Source organism: Geospiza fortis, unplaced genomic scaffold (assembly GCF_000277835.1).
Source record: "Geospiza fortis unplaced genomic scaffold, GeoFor_1.0 scaffold171, whole genome shotgun sequence".
Classification (NCBI taxonomy): Eukaryota; Metazoa; Chordata; class Aves; order Passeriformes; family Thraupidae; genus Geospiza; species Geospiza fortis.
Window position 1 is genome coordinate 7,100,629 of NW_005054313.1, and position 19,431 is coordinate 7,120,059.

The 19,431-nt window shown below is 37.1% G+C and overlaps 1 protein-coding gene across 1 annotated transcript in view; it reads left to right on the top strand.

Annotated features, from left to right (window-relative positions):
- Positions 1-19,431, top strand: part of MINDY2 (MINDY lysine 48 deubiquitinase 2) — a 29,702-nt gene that overhangs the window by 8,599 nt on the left and 1,672 nt on the right. The window contains exons 3-9 of the mRNA XM_031055904.1: positions 3,436-3,493; positions 5,691-5,755; positions 8,288-8,446; positions 9,287-9,389; positions 9,941-10,083; positions 17,331-17,504; positions 18,414-18,587. Of these exons, the coding sequence (XP_030911764.1) occupies positions 3,436-3,493; positions 5,691-5,755; positions 8,288-8,446; positions 9,287-9,389; positions 9,941-10,083; positions 17,331-17,504; positions 18,414-18,587 (876 nt within the window). The remainder of the gene's footprint in view (positions 1-3,435; positions 3,494-5,690; positions 5,756-8,287; positions 8,447-9,286; positions 9,390-9,940; positions 10,084-17,330; positions 17,505-18,413; positions 18,588-19,431) is intronic.

A 19,431-nucleotide genomic window follows, 5' to 3' on the forward strand; every position in this document is an offset into this window, starting at 1 on the left:
AGAACTGTATGAATTACCTATTTAGGTATCATAACAATTATGTAAGTAAATGTTATATAACCATTTTCTTGCTTAGATGTATCCAAACTGACTGTTCAGATAAGAGATAGAATAGAAAATTCTACTTAGAAATTCTTAATGTTAGGTTTTCATTAAAATGGCCCTTTTGGGAGGAGCTGAGCTCAGACCCTCCCGCTGATCCCACTCGGTTGTCAGAGGCTGCAGTGGCTCTGCCCGCTCCGGGGGCTGGCCCTGGCCCTTCACTCACACGTGATGTGCTGTCCCTGTCGCTGTCGCTCTGCCCGGCCGGAGCTGGCACAGATTGCTCAGCGGGGTTTGGCAGCCTCCCTTCCTCCGGCACCTGTGGGATGAGCTGAGCCCGCAGGTGCAGCTGGAGCCGTGCCCAGCACAGCAACGAGCCCACTCCCAGGGGCTGGAGGTGACCTGGCTAAAGGGAGACGCGGAGGAAACGGAGTGGCAGCACACACTGACCTGTCACAGGTTCATGAAGCTGTTCCTGCCAGGCCAGGGGTGCTTATTTGCAGAGAATATTAATTGTTTTTTTGTCAAAGCTGCTTGAATCTACCCATACCTCTCTGGAACATTGTGTTCAGAGGAGTTGCATGTTTTAGATAAACATGTTTTGAGACTTTAAGTCTTATATAAGACTTATTATATAAGCTATTAGAAATTTTCTTGGACCCTTTTGATATTCATAGTATTTTCAGAAGTGTTATCCTCTGTGTGTGACTATATCACTTTTTTTTTAAGCTCTTCTGTAGTGTGGAAGAATACAGTGGAAAATTAGTATTATGTAGTTTTGGGGTTTATAGTCTAATTCATACAAACTGTGTAAGTTTTATTTATTATTTATTTATTATTATTTATTTATTATGAAAATTTGTTTACCGCTCTTGTCTTTTAATTAAAGTGTGCCTCAACTGTATGTCATGCTGTAGTCGTGTGAGAAGGACTAAGTTTCCCACTCCTGAGTGTAGGAAGTAAAATGTAGCTAGAGTTAGAAAGGGCCATCAGGGCAAAGGACCAGGAAACTGCAGTAGAGGGGTACCGGAAGTGGGTGGGAGTTGAGGAAATGCATTTTTCCTAAAATGTGGAATTGATGTGAAATCTAGCAACTAAATGTTGAAACCTATCACAGAAATATGTCCCTCAAAATAATAGATTGTTATGGACAACAGCAGCTTCTACTACTGTTGCTTACATTATTTTCTTCTGTTGATTTATCTGGATAATGACTGTGGTTCTGTACGATGTTTTGCTCTCCCTTAATTCCTAAGGTATTTTTCTCTCCCATTTCCTCTTCACTGTGCATTTCCTGTTGCTTAAGTGCTTGCAATGAAGCTCTGAACAGCTGGGAAATGTCATGTTCTCTGTATATCCCTAAGTCAGCCCTGTTCAGAAGTACTTAGAATGTGTTAGAACCCCATTAGCCCACTTCAAAGGTGTGATCAAGGTCCCACTACACATGCCAGCCCTAAAATTACACCATGAAGTAACCAATTAACTTTGCTTAGCATTTAATCAAGCAGTTAATTTTGAGATGTAGCTTGCTAAAATATCCAGCTTTGAGAGATCCTGGAAATATGAGTAAAACCACTTTGCTTTTTCTGCAGTAAAAAAAATAAATGGTTAGCTTTACAATTGTGAGGGAAAGTTCCATTTGTTAACAAGTGATATGAATAATATGTTGTGCTATTTTAAGCTCTATATATAGAGCCTAAGTAGAGGTAAGCTATGTAATTGAGCTTTAGAGTTGGTGAGTTGGGAAGTTCTGTAAGTTACAATCAGTTGTCATTCATTTAATATTTTAAACAAACCATGTACCCATGCATGCCTGATTTTTCTTCTTTAATTCCTTTCCCAGATCCCAGTACTACCAGCTTCTTTATAAGCACACCATCTCTGCATTGATCAATGTGTGGCAAATGTCAACTCTAACCCAAGTAGGGACATATTTCTTAGAGTGTAAATAAGAAAGCTATATAAACTTGGGTCTCTTTCTTCTTCCACATTTAATGAAATTTCTTGTGACTACATATATTTAACACATTTACCTTTTGTCAAATATAATTAAAATTGATAAGACAGATGTAGCCAAATCACACCTCATTTTCCCTGCAAAGTTATTAAAATAGCTCAGTTTTCATACTGAAAACCCTCTCCATCACAGTGCAAACAAAGTGGTGTGTTGCTATACTGTATATTTGAGTTTGGGGTGCTGCGTCAAAGGCTTGCTGTAGATGTAGATGGCTCTTCCATCCTCTGGTTTTCTACTTCTTCCTTCTCCACAACCAGAAAAGTAGGTGGAACCTATTAAATCTCAACCATGAGTTAACAGTCTCATGTCATGTCTTTCTATATGTGTCAAGGACAGCAGTGATCAGTATTGAGGAACTTGATTAAAAAATTCCTGATAGAATAAATACCTCTTGTAGACTTTGAATGGCAATATGTTGGAGGGAGATAGGATGAGAAAATTTAAAACTGAAGAGAGCTTAAAAATCAAACCCAAGACAAACCAACCCCAAACCCTAGAAAAATAAAATTCACATTTATGCAGAGAAAAGGTCCGCATCCTTCTGTTGTATTTCTTCAGATTGCCAGAAGCATGTCCTTGTATGTGTTTGTGCTTTGCCTATTGCTTCCTGCAGTAAATCAAAGTGCTCAACCAAACTGTTTACCCAGGATGCTGGAAGAGGTGAGAATGCAGGAAGCTTTTAGCTCTGCCAGGGTGGTTGGTTTTAGCCATGATGATGGTGGGAATAGATCAGGGAAGAGGGGAATAGAATATTCACCACAGAGTTCTGTGTGTCTAGTCTGCTCTGTGTGAGGTTAAATCAAATGTTAAACCTTAGAATGTGAACATGGGATGAGAGGCTGGGAGGTCGTTTCCTTGCACCTGCACCTTTGTCTTCCCTGTCCCAGCAGCTACTGACACTAGATCCTTTAGAGACTTTGTACACAGGAACTTTTTGAGCTAATACTCAAAGTGACTACTCTTAATACTCAATACTCAGTTAAGAACTTTAGTGAAGGTAGGGAGTAAAAGACTTGAGGGAAGTTTTCTTAACAGTTCCCAGTCTGTTAATTCTGAGTGCTTGTAGTTGAGCCACTGCAGTAAGTGGTGTGGGTTCCTGTGAAGTGGAGGGGGTGCTGGAGAAATGTTTTGGTGGCAGAAGGGAGCACTATACAGATGTGCACCTGGGAGAAAGTGCTGCATGCGTGTCGTTTCTCAAAAACCAAAGTGCCTTTTTAATCTCTTCTTGTGGCTGCTATTTAGTAGAGGTCCAGTATGCTAATGGCCTTATAAACTGGTGGGGGAAATGTAATTAGAAGTCTTCTGTCTAGAAATACAATACTTTTTAAATTGTGGTGTTTTGGTGTTTTAAAGAGAATATACTTTTTCTTTGACAGATTAAACTGCCACCGATGATGGAAATCATAACGGCTGAACAGCTGATGGAATACTTAGGTTAGTAACTGCAATAAATCCCTTTCACTTGTATGTTCTACTTTGTAGTGCATAGCAACATAGACCTGTTTTATGTATTTACTATTTTATTCAGCTTTTTATTTGATTCCCGAAAACTGCTTAAAGTATTCAACTACTCATGCTTTTGCTTAACTGTTTTTAGAAGTTTTCTGCACTGGTTTCCAAAGTGATTGGTCTAGTTCATGCCACTGGTATGGCTCAGTGCACCAGCACATTCACAGATTTAAAATTATTCATGTCTCTTAAAGTGTTATTTTATTATAGTTGACAGAATGTAGTAAGTCAACTCTGTCTTTAATTGTCTATAGTACCTCTAATCCTTGGAAGTATGACCCAATTAAAATAACAAGAAAAATTAATGTAGTCCTCACAGTGATTGGGGTCCCATTTGCAGGCACTACTCTGGTATCATATTCAGTCTTCAACAAAACTGCAGCTCTGTGTATTTGACAGGGCTGGAACTTTAATAACCCTGATGATCCAGGTGTTAAAAGTGCAGTTGTGATAGTACTTACGCTATATGTACCACTTTTCCTTCCCTTGTAGCCTGACAAATATAGAATGTTTGAACTTAGTAGCCTAGGTTTGATTTTTCCTAAGCAGGAGGAAAAAACCCTTACAATATTTTCTTTATTTTTGCTTGTAAAGAACGTAGCTTGTTCTTTTCAGAAGCAAATTGCTGAGTCTTCTGGTTGAAGAAAAAAGTTACCTACACAATTTTCTCCAAAAACTAAGAAATCTTGCTCCCTGTGTTTCTTAATTGCATTGATGACACAAGACTGTCTGAAGTCACTACATAATTCCAGTTGTCTAAATGTGTATTCTTTCTTGAAGGCGTATTTTAGCTTCTGGAATTATCTTACTAAATTGAATAATAAAACTGTGTTCAAATTATTTAGGTTCCAATTCACTCAACAGGATTAGCAGTTCTTCTACAGCTGAAAAAAAAAAGCCAAAACCAGCAGAACAGCCTTCAACCACTTTCAAGTTAAAGGATATAAATTAGGAAATTTATAATGATATTTTTCTGAGTTTAGTAATGGATCAAGGGAATAAGTACAAAAACATTGAAATAAAATCTGGAAGGTGGATATTAGTCTCTAAAGATGTTATAAGTCTTGAACCTCAGTGTGTTGATTAACTATTAACTAATTTATTACCTTTGCATTGTAGACAAAGGTAGAATACAAGTGCTGTGGTTTAAGCCCAGGCAGCCCCTTGCTCACTCCCCTACCAGTGAGATCAGGTAGAGAATGGGGAGGGTAAAAACCAGAAAACCTGTGGGCTGAGTTAAAGACTCAATATAAGGAAAGCGGAGCAAAACAGGGAATTAATTCACTGCTTCCCACGGGCAGGCAAGTGTTCAGCCATCCCCAGGAGAGCAGCACCCTGTCATACGTGGTCACTTGGGAAGAAAAACACCATCCAGCACTCCAAGTGTTCCCCTTCTCCCTTCTACCCCCCACTTTATATACTGGGGCATGTTGTCACCTGGCTGGAACATCCCTGTGCTCATTGGGGATCACCTGTGCTGGCTGTGTCTCCTCACAGCCTCCTGTGGCCCTGGGAAAAGCAGGAAGGGCCTTGGCTCTGAGTGAGCCCTGCTGAGCAATAACAAAAACATCTCTGTGTTATCAGCCCTGTGTTGAGCACAAACCCAGAGCACAGCCCCACACCAGCCACTGTGAAGAGAGTGAGCTATATTCCAGTCAAAACCAGCGCAACAAGTTTTATAGACTTATTGATGTATAAAATATGGCAAAACTTTCACAGTATCAGTCAGGAGAAGTGGTTGTCTTTTTTTAAAATTGTGTACAGAATTACATACTTTACTGTGAACAGTTTGACCTTTTTATATTTTGAACCTGAGGCACAGAGGGAGGTTAATTTTTGAATATTGAAGAGATTGGTACGATACCGCAAGAGATTATGAAGTGTTGCTTTAGTAATAGTTGACCATTTGAATTTTATTTCCTAATATGCTCTTACTAAGTTTTTGTATTCATATTTTACTCCATAATTTTAATTCAGGTTATAAAACAATGTGATCTCATTAATTTGGTAGAAAACTTCAGTTGTGGTATTCATTATCAGTCAGGTTCAGTCAGAAACATTCATAGAAATGTTGAATCTTTGATTGTAGAACAAATTTATTTTCGTTTTTGCTTTCTTTTAGGAGACTACATTCTTGACGCAAAACCTAAAGAGATATCTGAAATTCAGCGACTTAATTATGAGCAGGTAAGGAGCTGCTCCTAAGACATAGTTACTTATGTCTGAAGAAACTAAAACTATTTTTCTCACCTAGGGTTTGTCACCTTGTTAAAAACCAGAACCATACAGACCATTGTTTGTAGTTTGTTTTTGTCTGGGCTTGATGTAGAGTAATAATTTTATATATGTGCTATTAGTGAAGAAAAACTCAGTATTTATTAACAGAAGACACTTTTTTTTCCCCTGTTATGAAATAACAGTAATGAAGTAAAACAGGTTTTATTGAGGAAGTGTAACGCAGAGGTACTAATAAAAGTATGTAACAGGGTGGTTGCTCTTTGAAGTCCTGTGTTGCATGTCCTTCAGTTGCTCTGTTCAGTGGTGCCTGCCACAGTTTCTCTGAGGATATAAACTGAGTAAGAGTGATCTGTGTTCTTAATCATGATGGACAAAAAGAGGTTGATCCCATGTTATGAAAGGCAATGTTATTTGCACTGGCCACTATTTATATGTCATCACAGAATTCTTTCTGTATGGAAGATAATGCTATTAGATTTAAAAATTGTTGATTTAGTATATGTTTTCTGAGCTCTGTCTGTAGTCATAGCTGGTTTTTTGGTTGCTCATGGAAAAGTGAATTTGAATTTTTTAATAGGTATAAGGTTTCAGGTAGTTCTGTTTATTCTTAGGTCATTTTTTCTTGTTCTCATTCAGTGTTGAAAGCCAAATCGAGTAACTTGAGATTGATTTTTTTATCAAATCATAGGAATTACTTTTGTAATAATGAAATTGGCTATTTTTTTCCATACAATTCTGTGTTGTAGGAGGTTATAGCTATAATCAACTTGTAGGAGGGTGATGAAAACTATTATGCCTGGTGAAAGTACAACCTCTATAGCTTTCTTATGCTCAGATATATGGATTTAGAACATAAATGTCACATACCTGAAGTTTTTAATCATGTAATTTCAAAGAAGCTTTCTGTTCTAGAAATCTTCTAAGTTGCTTTGAAGGTACGTAAGTAGTTAAAGTCGAAGTGATAATGTTGAAATTGCAGCAAGAAACTTCTGTGGTTTTCTGGTCTGTTTGATGTAATCCTGCTTTGTTTGCAAAGTAAACATTAACAAAATAAATGCAGCTATTGTCTGTAGATGTATGGTTTGAATTTGTGGATGGCTAGTGCTGACTTACTGTGGACTTCTTATTCATTCAGCAGAGTAAAGTTATGGCAAAATTTCTTTCAAAACAGACAGGTTTTTGTATTTGATGTCTGACCCCTCCTAATGACATGCTCTTGTTAAGGTGGCTTGGTTTGCTTTTAAAATGATAAAAACTTAAAAGGTGAAGCCAGTCTTGAGAATTGCTTCCAAATCTTGCTAAATTCTAAACCTTATGACAGCAAAGTTGTCAGTAAGATGAAGCAACTTTTAGTAAGGCAGTGGGAGCTGTTCCATTCCTGATCATGGAAATTTGACAGAACAGGGTGGTTAAAGGGCTACAAGCATTAAAACCCTCATTTGTAGCAGCCATGCTCAAGTGCACATTCTCATCAGAGGACAGCAGAAGCAGCTGTCTTTAACCATCAGTAGTTTTGGTCTGTAAGTCTTTGCTGTCTCCATCTCCTGTCCAGTCTGTATTTCTGGTCTTTGTCGTGCTACTTACCCATTGCTGTAAGCCCAAAATCCTCTTAAACAACAGAATATTGCAAAACCCAAAAACCCGTAAAAAAAACCAAAGTGCCTCAGTTTCCCCAAATCTTTTGCACGGGACTTTCTGACCATATTCTTGTGGACTTTTCTCACTTAATGGGAAATTCTTCTTCCTGCAAGTCGGGAATTTTTTTATCTGTTGGCTCAAGAAAACTGTCTCACAAAGCACGTTTTCTTTGGCTCATCTTTCCTTTCTGTGATTGGAACTTCATAACTCGATAACTCTCCTTAGGATTCCATTGGAATCTCTACTATAATAATTGCTACTTTCATGACTTAACAGTAGAATCTACAAGCCATTTAAAGGTATGCCCAAAATAAGATAGAAAATGTTTTTTTATTAAAGAAAAAAAGTGGTGAACAATTAAAGACTCTGATTCTCAGTACTGAACCATGAAATTAGAGTTGGCAAGTGGGTCTGTGTACATCTTACTGTTCATTCATTATGTAGTGACAAGTACTTCAGCCTAACTTGTAAGGGAAGGCTTAAAAGGGGAGAAGAAACCTCAAGAAAAGTCCCTTGAAGATTCCTTTATAATTCAGTTTTCTTGCAAACATCTGGCTTGTGGCTTTGGGAAATAGACCTCAAAGCAGTCAGAACTGCGTGAAAGTAGTTTATGGGTGTAGAAGAGGTGATTGGAGGGAGATTCTTTTTTTTCATGTTATCTCCTGGCACAATATGTGAAGTAAATGTGCATTGAAACATTTGTTTAGGTAATTTACCCTTTAAATTATTTTTTTTAAGTGTTAAGTCGATGAGTACTAAATGATGAATAGTTTACAAGAGTAACCACCAAGTGTCCAAAGCTGTGTTGGATGATCTGTTCTGTTCTTTTCTTTCTGTTGTCAGAATATGAGTGATGCAATGGCAATTCTGCATAAGTTGCAGACGGGTCTGGATGTCAATGTGAAGTTCACAGGTGTCCGAGTATTTGAATACACTCCTGAATGCATAGTGTTTGATCTGCTTGATATTCCCTTGTACCATGGATGGTTAGTGGACCCTCAGGTAACCTATTTTGTTTCAATTATTTAAAAAAAATGTTATCCTGAATGTTATTGGTGGGAGGGGAGGTATTTCTGAATTTTAACAAGTCAATAATGAATACAGTAATGAAGTTTTTAAATCTAGTCAGAAAAATTGAGTGAATACAGACTGTGTGTTCTTTTTAGTGCAGGAACTTTGCGGAGCCTGGGTCTATAGTCAAACCACTTTAAAAGCCTTCTATGACTCTGTAAGGGAGAATTGTTTTTCTGAGGGAAGTAGCAAGTTGCCCCAGATACAGTGTCCCAGTCATCATTTTTGAAAGCTTATTAGAGAACACTTGGAAGGCATACAAAGTTACTTTCCTCTTCCTTTTAATTCTGATTTCTTAGTCACTGCTATTGAGAAATGAGGATGGTGGAACTGGTTGGAGAGAACTGCAGCTTTAGCAAACATGTAATTTATTTTTAATTATATTATTTAATAAACACTAAAGTGGTATTGTTTGCTGAGGGGGAAACTGGTGAGTTTGGCTGCAATAATAATGCCTAAGAGTTTTTCTTTTCATGCCTTGTTGGTGAGAGTTGGTGTTCTCTTCCCCTGGCCCAGCTGATCCAACTCATGCAGTGTTCTCCATCTGCCTTAGCTTTTGGTGCTAAGGGTTAACTGAAGGATTTAAAATAGGATCTGAAATAGCAAAATGTGTAACACTCTGGGCAAAAGTGTTTTGGCCTACATTTTTTTAGGGGATAACATCCTCTCTTTATTGAATTTTTATTGTCTTATCAATAATTGCCACTGGCTTGCAGCTGTGTTCTGTTCTTCTCAAAGGTAAATTCTCCATGTTGTTCCTTCCTGCTGCAGGTTGCTGACATAGTAAAAGCAGTTGGTAACTGCAGTTACAATCAGCTGGTGGAGAAGATAATTTCTTGTAAACAGTCAGAAAACAGTGAACTGGTTAGTGAAGGTAAGTCATGTTTTTCTGTATTTTATCAAAGTATGTGTCCTGCCCAGTCTAAGTTAGATATTTTCCATGTGGGTGATGCTGAGTAGAGATACAAGTGGGAAGAGCTGCATTCTGTGCGCTGAGCTGCTTTCCCTGGGCAGGCACACAGCACTGTGCTTGTCTTCTCAACTTCTCTCATGCATGCTCTTGATCTGTTCAATACTTTTTAAAAAGCTGCTAAGAACTTCCCCTATTGCGGCAGCATTCAGTTTTCAACTTAGCTATGTATTATCTCCTGTAATTAGAATATCAATTATATACTCTATTACAACAAGGGAAAATATGAGAAATATTAGAAGTGGATATAGCATTTCTGAACATGGGAAGGTTTGTTTGCAGTGCTGTGGTTTTAGAACTTTAAAACTTGTTGTCCCCTCTTTTTATGTGTTCCCTAAGGCTTGTGGCAGTATGGGGACATAGGGGGAAGATAGGAAAAATACTACTGTTGTTTCCAGGTGTTATATTAGCAAGTGTGTAATAGACACACATAACAGTATGTTTTGCTTTTGTAGGGTTCGTAGCTGAGCAGTTCCTAAATAACACAGCTACACAATTGACATACCATGGACTGTGTGAGTTGACTTCAGCTGTCCAGGAGGGAGAGCTTTGTGTGTTCTTCAGGAACAACCATTTTAGCACCATGACCAAATACAAGGTACATCTAGCATTTTTGTCTTTATTGTTGTGTTTTGTGTTTCAAAGCAAGTCACACTTTTTTACTGTCTTGAAATAGAATTAAATTCCAGGTTGTTATATATAAATATGGCTTACAGTGAATGTAAGGTCTGTAGCAAATGTTACTTAGGAATTATTGATTACAGTGGTTTAGTCACTGGGATCCATTACTACTTTAAATCTTTTTGTAGCCTTTCCCTTTATGTTCAGTTTACTCCCTGTGTTAACTCTTTGTGGCTAGGTATAGTTATGTACACTTCTTACATGTCTTAAATTTTCTTGCAGTTTGTGGTTGGCATGATAAGATTACTTTAATTTCTTGTTTCTGAGTATCTAAAAGTTTGCATTACAGTTGGGCTAGTAGATGAATAGGTCCATATGCAAAATCCCAAATGTTTTGAGAAGTTGAAATGGGCTACAATATTGGTTCCCTTTGTTAGGGAAGAGAATTTCTTTTAATTATTATTTATATGTATCTGGGGAAGCAATATGGCAGCAGTTGTGAAAGGAATATTCCAGGATACAAAAAGCAAATGTCAGCTTGGTTAGTGCTTCTGGGACTCCTTCCTCCATGGAATGGAGAATCTGGTTTGGAAAGTTTACATTCATTTATGGAGCATCTTCATGCTAAAACAACTTTACTTTTGCTGGGAGGTAGTGTGTGATTTTTACCCTTGTATAGAACTCTTAAAATTATGTTTTGGTTATCTGTTCTTTAATAAGACTTTAATTTCATGTACACTTGTGCTTATGAATAATGGTAATAAAAGCAAAAAAAGGAAGAGCTGTGTAACATGCAAAAAAGTTAAGAAACCCCTGGTTTTGCCATTATATGATGTCATCTACCTCATGTGAATGACACTTCCATTGCTCTGTTAATCTTGACTGTCAGTGCTAATCTTTGGCATTTTGAATAATTGCTCATAAGCTGAGCTAAAGGTCTGAACAGTCCTGATAAATAATGATTGACTCTACAAGCAGGTAACACGTTTGGTTTTCTGATTAGAGTACATCTGAGACCTGGTTTAAATCTGTGTATACAATGCCACTCACTTAAAGCAGTAGGGCAAGCAAAAGGCTCTTTCTCCTCCCTTCTTCCATTTAAATAACCCAGAGCTATGACATAAATCTGTGTGTGGTCAAATATTACCTGATGCAGCTCATTTAAATCATAATTTTGAGTATAGTTTTTCCCCTCTCTGCTTTTCTAAGTTTAGTTCTTGGATTAGCTGGTGGCAGCTCATGAAGCAAGCCTGTACACTGTTTTACACTTGTTACATGGAGTAGGGTTTGATTTTAAAAAAGAAAATAGTAAAAGTACAGCTGTACTTTGTGGGTACAAATGGTATCTAGAGGTGCAGCTGCTCTTTTACTTTCTTTAAAGGCAATTCCAGATAAAACACATGAATCCTCCTGGAAATAACACATTTTTGTGCTATTATTAAATCCTTTAAAATATTATTTGTATTGAATACAGTCAGTGAGTATCACTTTGACCTGTGGATTATAAATACAGATTAGTTTTGTAAAACATAGTCTCTTTGTAGTCTTTTGCAGCCCAGTATTACATTAAAGGGTAGAAACTGGTGTGTGTCTGTACTTTAGCTGCTTCATACTTGTAAACATTTATTTACTTCTCAGTTGAGATCCTTTTTCCTTATAGAAATAAAATGCAATACTTCAATGAGTTAAATATCCTCAGCCAATATTAATAATACAGAACAGGTTAAGGCAGTGAGTAAAAATGTCTTGACTTTTATCTATAAGAACTAAATACAAGTCCTAAGAAATATTAAGTTAAAATATTTGAAAATGAGTGTGTTTTGTATATTTAAGGTTTGTTGCTGCTAAGTCACAGTGGTTTTAATCGTGTGCTTTTTGAAAATTCTTAGAATTCTGAAATGCTAAATATTGAAATACAGGCCATTATTCTTGTTTTTACAGTCATTATGGGGAATGACCTTGTAGTTAGTGTTTAATTTCCATGTTATTTACATGTTTTAGTTCCTGAGGTTATAGCTTGTAAACAGTGTTCATTTTGATTTGGATTTCTGTTGAGTGGTACATGGCAGAATTTGAGATACCAAGAAACTTTTAAATAAAGACAGAAGTTAAGTTTTAAATTGATGTTTAAAGACCAGCAGTAACTCTTTTGGCTCCTACCTACCCAGCTGTTTGCAGTAGCTGTGCTTTTAGGGGGTCTTTTGCATCAAGTCAAAAATAGACTTAACTTGGGCTTTTAGCCAAGATCAGCTCTCCAGAATCTTTTGGCCCTCCAGGATACTCCTGTGAGTGCCACATGCATTGTTGCTGAAGAGTTGAGATGTTTTTCAACTGTTCCACTCTTTCCGTCTCCTGGGTTTAATGCTCACTCTGCAGATGGAGTTTGCTCACAGTTTGAGCAGTAGTCAGCAGGAGCTGGACTATGGAGAAAAGTCTGTCCATTGGGAAAACTGGAGATACAACATATGCCAGGAAAAATGGAGGTATAGAACTTCTAGGGCAAGAATGATGCAATTATTTTTTCTCTTTCTCTAATACTGCCTTTATTTCTTTCCCCTCCAAACCAATACATGGAAATGTATAAATAAAGCAGCTATAAAGTTAATCAAAAGGGAATTACACATTTATTAAGTTGTCCGTGTAATAAAATCAGTGTATTTTTAGAAACACAGCTTAAGTAATTAGCAATTATTATTCTAATTAAGCTAATGCTTAAACTTTTATTTGGCAGCTTTAATGTGCAGCTGATACAAGGACCTGTACACTGGGGATATTTTTAAGTGCAGTGTGGGTTTTTTAAGGCTGATATTTTAGTGAAAGGACTTGGATTTCCAAACCTTGTCCATTTGCCCAAGTAATAGTTTTTTCTACTTCCTTTCCCTTTCATTGCATACTAATAGTCTTGGCTCATGTGATTATACAGTAATAATTTTCAACAGTTAAAAATGTGATTTTTTTTTTTTGCCTTTGCTTTTCATTATGCAGATAATAAGTACATCAAATGATAATTCCCTAGATCAAGGAAAAACAGGACTGTAAAGAGGGGATCAGTTTGGTAAGATCTTAGTTCAGTTGGAACGTTTTTCCCACAGACGTGTTTGTAACAGAACCTGTGTTCTTTACTGAAAAGTATCAAGACACTTACCTGTCTGGATTTTTAAGTATGTGTGTTTTCTACTTTATAGATGTTGTGTTTCTGCTTCAGAACTCAACAGATACTTTCATTCCAATACCAAGTGTATTTTATAACCGTAATTGCACATTTTTCCTTGAGCATTTCCGATTGGCACAGTAGAGGCAATGAATATGACTGCTTTAAAAATGTTTATTTTTTAATTTCTTAGTAAGTATACAGTTCTTATGCTGAGGGTTACTCTGAATTCAGTAGTACATACTTCCTTTAAAAACATCTTTTTAATGTTAGTATATCTGAATGTTTCAACTGAATTTTTAGTTGAATTTTCTGAAATTTTAATTTAATTTTCAACAGAGAAAATTAAAACAACATTCATTTATCCACTTAAAACACCTTCACAAAAACAAAGGGATCTGATCCAGAAGTCCAAGAGAATATTTACATACTATTCAAAACTTAAGGCTTAAAATGTCTTTACTGTACAATGCTATTGGACAGGTGTTTGGTTTTCTTTTTCTGTTTTCTGAATTGCTGGAAACTTGGTAATTGGCATTAGAACAAGTAGTTTAAAAACATTAATTATTTAATCTGATTATGAAATTATCTAAGGAGAGGAGATCTAGTAACATCCCCTGTAGCCTATATTTGTGCATTTCAGAGAGGTTTTTTTTTTTTGTGTAAACCAGAAGACTGAAAGATCCCTGTTTGGGAGAATAATATTGCTTTATCCTCAGCTTTATTTCAAGGTTTTTATATGTGAAACTATAAAATCTGGGCATTGGTCTACAATATCTAAATACCGATTCTTAGGATAAATAATTAGTCATTACTCTGTTAAAGTAAATTGTGTTTACAGTAGTTATGCACTTGGGACTTTCACTGTTTTACTCCCTATTGACTATAGTTTGTAGTAGATACTTGTGCTGTCTATTATGTGCTGGTATTTTGTGGCCAGTGTTAACCTATGAGACTGGGTATTTGTTAAAAAAACCCCACATTTGAAAACAAATCTAAAAGATAATCTGGTAGTGCTCTAGAAATGGCCAGTTAAGATTTTTCTGAGGGTAGAAACATTTTGTAAAGCAGACAGCTGTTCTTAGAGAGTGAGGGGCATTTGAAAGCCATTTTTGTGTGTATTGGCTACCTTAGTGTCCCGAGCTCGGCCTGGTCAGCTGTGCCGGGGCCGTGTCCCCGTTCCCCCCCCACCGCCGGGGCCGTGTCCCCGTTCCCCAGGGAAGTGCCTGGGAAGGGCGGCTCCTTCCTGGCCGCCCGCCCGGCTCGGTGCGGGCCGGCTCGGGGCAGCGCGGAGGTCGGAAGGTAAAAGCTTCTGTCTGCTCACAGGCAGCCCTTGCTGGGGCCGGGGTGTGCCACCGAGTGTGGCCTGTGCCTTTAGCGTGGGGAAGAGAACGTGCCTGGCATTAAAACTGTGCCCGCAGAGCCAGTCTAGATAGGGCCTCTATTTTCTCGTTGCAAGTGAGGAATAAACCCATGATGAGAGGCTACGTACAGCTCTCAGCAAAAGAGCCACCTTCTCTTACTTTATATGAAATTATTGCCAAAGGTTCCATGAATATTAGCAATATTGTGAGGTCCTTGGTTGGGTTTTTTTTTTGGGGAATCCAATTTAATCATACTAATATGATGTAAAGATCAGAGAAGTTGGTTAAAAACAAGGGAAAGATGACTTTGGATCTCTGATCTGTGATTTCCCATTTTCCTTTCATTCCAATAATGTGACCAGGAACTCTGTCCCTTATCAGGTACCTTATCAGGTCCTAGGGAGCCCGTGTTTGTTGGTTTGCTAAGCTTTGTTCAAGTGAAGCAGAATGTTTGAAGGTATGCAGTTGGTATTGGAATTGCAGTGGTGGTGTTCAGCTAATGTGGTGATATGTAATGCAGTTTATTGTCTTTCATTAGGGAGCTGTGTTACATTTCTTTTGTATTATTTACTCTAATGTGACATTTTTACAATCAGTGTTCAGCTGAGAAATTCTTACAAAGAATATGAATTTAAGGTTTGAAACAAGTCTCCATTTCAAGCAATTGTTAGCTTTAATCCGTGCTTGGATGCTAGATTCTAATTGCATGAAGGCAATTATATACCTTAATATCTGTGTGTGGAAAAATTAAGCTTATAATAGTTTGGAGATAGGAAAGCTAGTACTTTCACAATTTCAGTATTACTAAGCTGCACAGTTTATGGGCTGTAATTAAAATGTATGGCATAATAGAGGAAAACCTTGGAGACACACAAACCACCCCCTTTTTTAGGTTTTGCTTGAGTCAATGTAGTGTTAAAAATAAAACTTAAAAGTCCAAATACATTTTTTATTTAAAATTCTGGGATATTTTTTAATATATTTTTGAAGACTTCTTGTATACAAAAAGTTGTGAAATAGGTATTTTGTGCAAACTGGAAACGTTGTGAAATTACTTCCTTTTATTTTCTTCAGGCAATTTTAAGTGTCAGGAGTATCATTCAGTTCTTAGGGAGGTTTCCAAAGGACAGATGATTTTTTAGATCATGTAATGTGATCAGACTTGTTGCTGACACTTGTATTTATGTCTGTGAAGCCCTCCTGTGCTGGTTAACTCCCATTCCAAAGCTTGAACATACTGTAGTGTTACCTGCTTAGTTTTGGTTTGGGTTTTTTATCCACTCTGTTTGGCCTTGTGTATAAGTGCATGTTATGGTATTAGGTAATATTGGAATAATTACTGTATGTGAGTCTTCAAATAATATTTTTGTTACATCAAGTGACCTCCCAGCCCCAGCAGGGGCGGCTGTAAACAGAGTGGGATTGACAAGACATGAGTGGAATTTCAACATCTCCCTTAGAGTTATTTCATGACTTCAGAGGAGTCGGAACTCCTTCTGTATGTGTTGAGTATGGACAGAGTTTCCATTTCTTGCCTGTTTAGCCTTAGAAATCATTAGAACAGGATCTGCCTCTTGCTTTGGTACAACTTCAGCACAGCAATCTTTGAGAACCCTTTGTGTGCTGCTGGAATACAAATACCAATTTTTTGTGGATGTCACAATAAACTGTCTTAATTTTTATGGCTAAACCACTGCTACAAGTTTTGTATTGAGTGTCTTGATCTGGTACATTCAGTCATAGTAATGGGAGCTTCAGTCTTAAAATGCTCTATGGTCAGTAACAACATTCTTGATTTGGAGTATAATCCTAAAAACATGATAAAAAAGGTAGGATAAATAAATTGATTTAATTTAAATGGAAATTTAAACAGGTATTTTGTGCTGCTTTGCTGTCCCTCAGACATGCAGTACCATCTCCTTTCACTTGGTGCCTACTTCAGTTATTTCCCTTTGATTTCAGCTCCTCTCCCACTCCCTCATCCTAAGCTTGCCTTTCATCCTTCCACCTTGGTATCTGCCCTTGTTAGCATTGTCTCCTTCACTCCAGACCAGCCCATTTTATAATTTCAGATTTTGAAATCAAGAAAATTGGCCTTATGGAACTGTAAAATTACTAAAATGCCAACAAAAGTAATTACTGATAACAAGTGATAGCAAGAATCTTAAATTTAGAGCTTTCAATTGACACAGACCTCAAATTCTATCAAAACTCATTATGAAAGATGAAGTGTGAGATGTGGCCATTTTGAGGTAATGCCTTTTGGATTGTTTGGAAAGGTCACCTTTGTCTCCATACCTTGCCTTTGGAATTTAATGTGATTATTCCTAGGATTTAAAGTTTTTGTTGCCAGGTTTTAAGACTACTTCTTAGGTGTGTTTCTAAAAAGCTGTCAAGGTATTGCCAATACAGATTGATATATATTGATATATTCATTCATGTATATATGTTAATTTCTAGTCAATATGAACTTCCATTAAGAATGAATAGTTGCAAGATGGAATACAGAAATGGTGTGGTTGTTAATTTAGCAGTGAATATTAGTATCTGGTGGTTTAATGCTGTATGCTGATTTATTTAATTGCTAAATGTGCTAAAAACTCTAAATGAATGTTTTATTGGAAAGCAACATTTGTATCATTTCTTCTACTTATATCGTAAAAAGTATTTTTTTTTAGTTTTACAAGTTTTCCTTGTTCTTCTGTATAGGGTCAGCTTTACCTGCTGGTGACAGACCAGGGCTTTCTTACAGAAGAGAAGGTTGTGTGGGAAAGTTTACACAATGTGGATGGTGATGGGAATTTCTGTGACTCTGAATTCCACCTGAGGCCTCCATCAGACCCTGAAACTGTCTACAGAGGGCAGCAGGATCAAATAGATCAGGTATTGGATTTCTGCCTTTCCTTTGTGAGTTAGTACTGATTTTTAGTCATATTTATGTGTAATTCCACAGATGCGTATGTGTGTATACTCATGCATATCTGGGACTATAAAACTCCTTTAGGTAATTAGATTAGGGTTCCCAAAAGTGCCACTTGAATGTATTAATATGGTTTTGAGGGAGGAAAAGTAAGACAGACTGAGTATTTTGGAAAATGGGATTTTAATCTCTCAGAATCCACTTCTGGCAAGTCCTCACTCTGTTTTGTGTATGGAAACACAAGCAGACTGTGGAATTTCTTCCTACACAACAATCTCCCTTCAGCTAATTAAGATTGTCATAGCTTAACTTTGCTTTCTGCTGCCCACTTGGCTGAATGCAGGACAGACCCCACAGCAGATTGTGTGTCTGGTGGGTGTTTGTTATTCCTGTTGAGACACAGAGTTTGCAGAAGTCATGTCTGAGGTGGGGCTGAGTTGTACCAGGTAATGCACAAATGCAGAGCAAGACTAAGTTCCTTGAAAATCTATAAAGTTTATAGTCATCACCATTAATTTTTTTTAAATACTGAGAGAAAACTAATCATTCTCTCAGAATAAAAATCTGACAAGATAATTTGCTGGTGTCTAGGTAATAGAATTTAAACCTGAAAGCAACATTTTTTAATTAGTTTTTGTGTCTTCTGTGCTACAGCTTAGTCATTGTGAAAGCAGACATGTAAAGTAACTGTTGTCAGCCTTCCTGCAGTTGAGGTTATGCCCAGGTTCTGAAACAAATTCCTGATCTCCATTTGAAGATAAGGCTGGGAGAAAAGTGATGGTACAGTGTAGCTTACATGCTGAAAAATTCCCTTGGTATGACATGACTCTTTTCTCTGTGAAAGAGCATTAATTCACAGGTTTACTCTTTAGGACTACCTGATGGCGTTGTCTCTACAACAAGAGCAGCAGAATCAAGAGATTAACTGGGAACAGATCCCAGAAGGAATCAGTGATCTGGAGCTAGCAAAGAAGCTCCAGGAAGAGGAGGACAGGAGAGCTTCTCAGTACTATCAGGAACAAGAACAAGCAGCTGCTCAGGTCCAGGTAAGAAAACAGTACTAGAGAATATGATCATCAATTTTAGAAAGTATGAATAATTGCATAGATACATCTGTGCCTGTACATATTTCAGCCCGAGGTGAATATAGGAATCTTTAGGAATACACTACAGTTGTTGGAGTATGCATGTAGATATGAAAACTGCAGACATTTAAATACTTTAAAGCAGGCTTAGCCTTCTAAATTAGGGTTTCATTTATACTTGATTTGGAATTATAGTATGAATTAATATGTCAGGTTACAAAGATGGTATTAGCTAGTATTTTACATTACTTGCAGAAGACCATTGAGCTAACCTTTTTGATAATAGTTGAAGCTTTATCCTTATTTTATGTTGCAGAAGTTTGTTACTGTACATTTTTAGGTGATTCAGACTGTGGTCTCATGTGAATCTATTATTTTGTTCCAAATTAGGCAATTCACAATTTCTCCCAGTACACCTTTCTATCCCATACCCATAAACAGCTGATTTCAAAATCTTCTGAAAATGTGATTCATGCACATGTCTATCAAAAAATGCAATTTAACTGAACCTTCTGTGCCAGAGACAATATTTATTTAAGCTGGTGTTTTGGATTTAAGAGAGTTTTTAACCACTGAGGGTTTTCAGAACTGCTTTTATTTACAAATATATATAAGAAATAATCTATATAAAGTCTACATCTTCGGCCTGAAGTAATTCAGAACCATTAACTGCTAAGTTTGTTAAGCATGAAAAAAGAAATTTGACAGGTAAAGGTTGTGTTATTTGCACTGTTTGTTGCTTTAATAGAACCAGCACTACCTAGTTAAGACACAGATTCATACCTGCCAAAGGCAGAAGGAACTG